Genomic DNA, 7,336 nt, shown 5'->3' on the forward strand with positions numbered 1-7,336 from the left:
CGGCACAGTGACGGCTACGGCAACGGCTACGGTATCGTATTTCGTTTCTTTAATGTATGTTAGGGAGATGTATGATAATGATAACATTTTTCCTTTGAGGGAAACAGACATACGTACATCGTTTTGAACAGCTCCCTATTACACACTATTATGTAATGTGTAAGGCAGAGCTGCAGCATTATTGTGATAAAGAACGTACGTTTTTGTATTATTTGTGCCGTTACCGTGCATAAACCGAAGAATTATAAAAGCGCCCACTTAGATCAATTATTAGCAAATTTATTTTCCCGGAATCTTATCATAATTTATTTATTTGTAAGAAACAAACAGCTTTTAAATAATATACAATGATAGATATAAATATACAAGTTAACTGAAGTCAAGCCACAGAAGTTTCTTATGCTAAAGTTCATTGGAAATGAAGTTTTAATATCTTAAAATTAATTTGGTGTTAAATGAAGGAGAGAGGAAGAGGAAAATAGGAAGAGGATAGGAGATGCTCCCGATACATTCCATACTCTCACATTGCTTCATATCGATATTTCTTTAGGTTATTACCAAAAATGTCAATGCTGTAAAATTTTTTATTATATTGTGCACATATACGAGGAATTGGGGAATTTTTTCGAATGTTTGTTCTACACGAGGATAGATAAAATAAATCAGATTGTCGGGTTGATCTAGACGTAATATGAAGATTTATTAAATTGGTAAGTACTGGTGAGTCCAGACCATTGTTTAGGATTTTAATCAATAAGATTTGATCAAAAATTTGGCGTCGTCTTAGGAGGGAGTAAAAATTATGAAATTTAATGAATTCGGTATAATTTGAGAAATGTGTCTAGTTTATAATTTATGTTTTTTGAATTCTTTCTATTATATATAATTTATGTGTTTAAATTTTTTTTAAATTCTTTCTATTCTTTCAATATGGGCTTGGTATAAAGGAGTCCAGATCGGTGTACAGTGTTCCAGGTGCGGGAGAATATATGAGGTGGAAAGGGAATATAGAGTGTGTTAGTTGTGGAAGGGTTTTGCTGTGCGAATTATAAATCCCAGCATTTTATTGGCTTTGTTAATGATGTCATCAGTGTGTTGTAAGTAAAACCGACTCATTTTATCTGTTGCGTTCATTGTGGTAAATAACTGGAATCAGCGTTCGAAATATGGGCAACAACTGCCCACCAATGGCGTGGCGTGCCAGATCGGGAAAGTCTGGTTTGGGGAGACCCTTTGACCTCTCCAACTGGTATCTCGACCCATCGCCTTGCGCCGCAGTGAGAGGGATATATTCATTCACCCGTCACTCTTGGACACACTGAACCTTAGATTCCTACCCACCCCTCATACCCTTTTCCTTCCCATAACTTTCTCTCCTTCCTTGCCTTAAAAAGATCCCCCACACAGCCTCCTTGAAGATGACAAGGGCATAGGGAAATTATTTTCCTCTTTAAAAAACCTAGAGATAAGACGGGCTTCAGTAGGTTACTGCAAAATGCCTACATGTCCGCTAAGATACTGCAAGTCGTTCTTGAACAGACAGAGAAGTAATGGTGTAACCTTTCACCGGTAAGAAGTAAGAAGGTTTTTCCAAAATCAATATTCGTGTAAATTGTCTCTTTTAAAGTTTAAAACTCAAAACATAAGACGTTAAATGTTTTTGGCTGGCGTTGGCAAGCACTGCTTTCACTGTTTTCCCGAACAAAATAAAAATATAATACCTGCACCATACACTTTCGTGAACCTACTTACGATCTCAGATGTATTAAGCAGGGCTCATTACGAAACAGATCTCTGCCGTGATTGGTCATATAATTTTAACGCAGTAAGTTGTTCTCATCCTTATGTAAATCTTTTTGGTTGATATAGGTACAAGGTGTTCGGGAGTAAAGTGCACTAACTTCTTCGCATATCAAAAGATAGAAGATTTTTTCCCTAATTTTATTTCATAAATAATATTACGCAAAGCGGATAATATCTCATATTATATACATTATATTACAATAAATTATTTATTTTACTGCTAACTGAACTGCATTATATTTATTGTTGACAGTGTCCCATTTGTTTCTATACCCCTCAGTCATACGAAGTAATTTTTTTTAATCTGTCTATGAAAACGTTCTACTCGTGTTTAAATCTTTAATCATCACACCAGATTATTTAACGACAACCTTATATCTTCTTCCAGAAAAAATAGCACTGAAATCCCATAATTACCATGAACACATCGTGGCGGGTGTGGTTAGCATTTATAATATGGTTTATGGAAAGCGTTTCGTGCCAAATGTTTGATGGAACTAAAAGGCACTCTGAGGATCCCGAGACCGACTACCAGCCTACCTGGGAGAGTTTGGACTCCAGACCCAATCCAGAATGGTATGACGATGCCAAGTTTGGGATATTCCTCCACTGGGGAGTCTATTCTGTGCCGAGTTTTGGAAGTGAATGGTTTTGGAAATATTGGAAAAGTAAGCATATTTTTTTATTAACATTCTTCTGCAATACATACACAACCAACTATCAGACGCACTCACTAACCAATGGGATGCATGATCTGGGATACAAGTTTGGGGGTACTATTGATATATTTACTGACTCCATTTATAGAATTAAACGTAATCTATACCAGCCATTGTTGAATCCTACAAATTATAGCAGCGTTAGTAATGTACTTTTAGTGATTTGTCTTATACCAATACTAACATTACTACATACCTATGTAGTATTGTTCTAGTTTATGTATTATTTAATGTTACTGTTACATGTTTGGCTAATATTATTTCGTATTCGGTTTATCAGTTTAACGTTATTTCATGCTTTAAAAACTTTGTGAATAATTTTCGATAATAGCACACTAGGTATATGCTGTTCTTAATAATAATAATATTTGGATGATAAGGGCGATGTACAAAATATAATGATCTATGTTATTACTAACTATATATGGATAATATACAGTACAATACTTACCTGGTAGGTCACTTAAGATTAACACTTAATTAACATTAACTAATTGTCCACCTACTTTACTCTTAAACCTATTATTCTTAATCTCCATGCAAAAGCCCGGCTGGGTGGAAATCCCATAAAATAAAATTTCAAACATAATATTCAGGTTCTGAAAATGTCCTATTCAAAGTTCTGAGGATATTATTATTATTAATTCCTATTCAGGTTCTGAGGATGTCCTATTCAAAATGACAGTTAATATTCAGGTTCGAGGATGTTCTATTCAAAATAACAGAAAATTTATTTATTTTTAGCAAATCATTACAGACATATTATGGAGTTTATGAAACAGAACCATCCACCAGGATTCTCATATCAAGACTTTGCCCGTGAGTTTAAGGCTGGATTCTTCGATGCAGACGAATGGACGGAAATATTAGAGGGATCAGGAGCCAAGTATGTCTTGATCATATCAATATTTTTTTGTTTTTGTTTGAACTACAAAATTCCAAACAGACATATACCATAGAAAGGTCTTGCTTGCACTATTTTAGGCATTTTGCACGACCCAAGGCCACGTTTTTACAAAGTTTTTTCTGTCATTTATATAAATTCTTACAGCAATATGATATGAAATCTGATATGGTTCTAGTTATCTTAAATATAATTATTGCTAGTACTTAAAAATAGTAAAACTTTCAGATACGTGGTGCTCACAAGCAAGCATCACGATGGATACACTTTATGGCCGTCGAAGCACACCTTCAGCTGGAATTCAGTAGATGTCGGTCCCCACAGAGACTTGGTAAAGGAGCTTTCTCGTGCAATTCGCAAGAAATACAAAATGCATTTTGGAGTGTATTACTCACTCTACGAGTGGTTCAATCCCATGTATTTACAAGACAAGAGTCGGAACTACATCACACAAAAATATGTCGATCAAAAGATGATTCCGGAGATCATGGAGTTGCTTGAAACTTACAAGCCAGATGTGTTGTGGACTGATGGAGATTGGGAAGCTGAAGACAAGTATTGGAGATCTAAGAATATTCTTGCCTGGATCTTCAACAGCAGTCCAGTGAAAGACTCCATTGTCGTCAATGACCGCTGGGGTCGGGACATTTATTGCAACCACGGAGGATTTTATACTTGTACTGATCGATACAATCCACGTAAATATTACTTTATTTTTAACAAAATATTTTATGTTTTTTCATGCCTCATGAGGCACCAGGTCCTTTGCTTCGATGAAACACCCTACAAGAGCAACAACTCATATTTGTGTGCTATTTTTGCCAGAGGTTGCACGATATTGAACATAAAAGCAACCAATAACTCCTATGTTTATTATTCATTGTTTCTTTAATGTAAATGTATCGCGCTCTTTCAATGGGTGGGTAATGCATTCGTCAATATGCTGGAAAAAAACTTATGATTGGTAGTATTCATCAATCTTATATCTTTCTTTCAGAAACGCTACAAACACACAAGTGGGAAAACGCCATGACCGTTGATAAGGTATCTTGGGGATACAGAAGAAATGCCGACATTTCTGACTTTTTAACGTTAAAAGAGCTAATCGCAGAATTAGTAACTACTGTCAGTTGTGGAGGTAAGTTTTTATTTTATTATTATTTTTCTTAATTACTTTTATTTTAAAAGTATTACAATATTACACATATGAAATACTACAACAAAAGATAGAAGTCCTAACAAACTACTTTTTAGTATTTTGTCAATGGGTACTTTTCGCGTTGAAAAGAAAAAAAGTGGGTGTGTCAAGCCTACGCAAGACAGAAGTGAAACTTCTAGTATTCCTCTCTCTCTATTTTCATTTCATCATCTCTATTTTCTCTCTTAGGTTAGTTTGAAAATTAGAGGTTAAATAATTCAACGACGAAGCATGGATTTGCTTTTTCTAATATTTTCTTATAGATGAATGACGTTCGATTAATGTATAGTTCCAAAAATTTTCAATTTATTCACAAGTATACAATATTACATAAATAACAATATTACAATTAAAAATTACAAAGAAATTACAATGACAATGATGTGTTCATCACCTCTATCTCGTCACTACTCATTTTTAACACTGAAATTCTGTACCAAACCGTATGAACCACAATCAATTACGTATTTCACTCGTATTACACTCACGACGCAGTATACTAACCAAGCAGCTGATGCTTGGCGTGGCGCAGTTCGCTGGTGTCTGAGAGAGAGGAAAGAAGAGAAGAGAGAGAACGTTCGTGAGCGGCTCCCCCACCTCAACAAGCGCATATGGTGAGAGAGGGACAGTGAACGGTGAGCGGTGGTGGGGGTACCCGCATTTTCGTGTCGATCCTGACTTGGTTTTACTCCGTCCCCGAAAATCCATTACGCGCCTAAAGAAGTTTCACTTCAAAAAAGCTTATTTGGTTAGGAAGTCAGGAAGTTTACGTAATCACTTCCGTTTAGAATCACTTCCGTGGACTACGCCAATTTATAGAAATAACGAATGCTAATTCATGTGATAACTATGCAATTTATTTAAATTGTGTGTCCTTTTTCGTTTGATGGGAATACAATTAATTCGTACACAAAAAAAAATGGTTCGCCAAAACTACAATCAAGCGAAAAATGTTTCTCGTGGTAAATGCAATTTTCGCCCTTATCTAATGTTGATCGAAGACACCTTCTTCCAATCATCTTTGGCATTAAATATGAACATTTTTTTCAGGTAATTTACTTATGAACGTCGGACCAACGAAAGATGGAATAATCGTCCCAATATTCCAGGACCGTCTGCAAGGGATGGGGCAATGGCTGAAAATAAACGGAGATGCCATTTACAAAACTAAGCCGTGGAAATACCAGAACGACACGGCTAATGGAAATGTTTGGTACACAGCTTCAAAGGAACAGTATCACTTCAGAGACACTTCGCACAGCAATGATCTGCAAGGAGTGGTGTCTACTGTTTACGCAATTGTTCTTGAATGGCCCAAAAACAAAAGGCTTTATGTTGAAGGGCTGACGAACCACATGATTGCGAAAGAAACTGAAGTGTTTTTGTTAGGAAACGATAAAATGCCATTGAAAGTGAGACATTTTCTAATTTTTAGTTAAATAATCTGTGGCATTCTGCGATTTAAACATAATTGATGCAGACTGATAACAAGTTCATTACTGATTATTTTTTACTATTTGTTACAGTGGTCACGGGTGGGCAATGGAACCTGGATTAGTTTACCCGATTTGGATACTGTTATATCGCAATGGTCGTGGTGCTTGAAAATCACAAATGTGGTGACTTAAATACAAAAGACACCCTATTTTTTTAATAGATTATGGCGTATAAAGCGTAACAAACCTATTATCTATCGGTTAAATCGTGGGTTTTGGAAACTTTGTTCTCACGGAATATTTAAAAAAAACAACTAGGCAAGTGATTGGTTATATACAAATTTATCATACAAATCAATTTAATTTTATTATTGCATAGTTTTATTTTATACCTTCCTACTTCCTTGAAGTTAACAACCAGACGCACAAATGTGTCCATTCTGGAAGTGCTCTGTAACAGGTATCCACAGTATACTGCACAAGATGCGGACCTATTATTAAATTTTACTAATAAATACTTTGCCAACGTAGGCTACGAATTAGCCAACAAAATACATCTACCTCTATTTTTAAACCAAAATACTAGCGCACCTACCACGTTTCCAAGAAACATATTCTCTTTAAAACCTGCTACCAAAAGCGAATTAACTCATACCTTTTTTTTAATTTTAAACCCACATCCTCATCAGGCAGTGATGGAATCTCAGTTAAAACAATAAAATATCTACAAGATGAACTCATTGATTCTATTCATTTTCTTATAAATAGATCCATTAATGAAAGCATATTCCCATCATTACTTAAGCTAGGCACAGTAATACCAGTTTATAAATCAGGTAATCAATGAATATTAGTAACTACTGACCAATCACACTTCTGAATACCGTATCAAAAATTATGGAAACAACCATTCAAAACCAACTCATTAATTACCCTGAAAAAAATAACTTAGGACGCGATTGTTTCGGAGAATTTGAACAATTCATAAAATTTCAGTGTTCATTTTCGGGTTTTGTGAAAGTCCTATTAAAGTTCTGTTATTATATCGTAATAGACTAGTTGCTTGACAGAACTGAAATAAAACAGAGAATGGCTAAATTTGAACACACATACCCTAAATCGGAAGAAAACTTAATATACTGCTTTCAAAATAAGCAACCCAGAAGATGAATTATCAAATTTAATTTTAAAAAATCCGCGATTGCCAAAATAATAAACTACTACTAGACTGTCCGTCATTAGAAAAGGTCAACCACATGAGGTATCTAGGCCTAGA

At 35.1% G+C, this 7,336-nt stretch overlaps 1 protein-coding gene across 1 annotated transcript; it reads left to right on the forward strand.

Annotated features, from left to right (window-relative positions):
• The first annotated feature begins 1,790 nt into the window (after positions 1 to 1,790).
• On the forward strand, positions 1,791 to 6,661 carry LOC149421545 (alpha-L-fucosidase-like). The gene is made up of 7 exons (XM_089634431.1): positions 1,791 to 1,825; positions 2,192 to 2,471; positions 3,267 to 3,408; positions 3,655 to 4,124; positions 4,424 to 4,564; positions 5,675 to 6,036; positions 6,151 to 6,661. Exons 2-7 carry the CDS (start codon positions 2,222 to 2,224, stop codon positions 6,250 to 6,252), a joined length of 1,467 nt encoding a protein of 488 aa, XP_089490557.1. The 5' UTR covers positions 1,791 to 1,825; positions 2,192 to 2,221; the 3' UTR covers positions 6,253 to 6,661.
• Positions 6,662 to 7,336: the final 675 nt, after the last annotated feature.

Source organism: Hesperophylax consimilis, chromosome 8, assembly GCF_061612785.1.
Source record: "Hesperophylax consimilis isolate HC1 chromosome 8, BYU_Hcon_1.0, whole genome shotgun sequence".
In the NCBI taxonomy this organism is placed as follows: domain Eukaryota; kingdom Metazoa; phylum Arthropoda; class Insecta; order Trichoptera; family Limnephilidae; genus Hesperophylax; species Hesperophylax consimilis.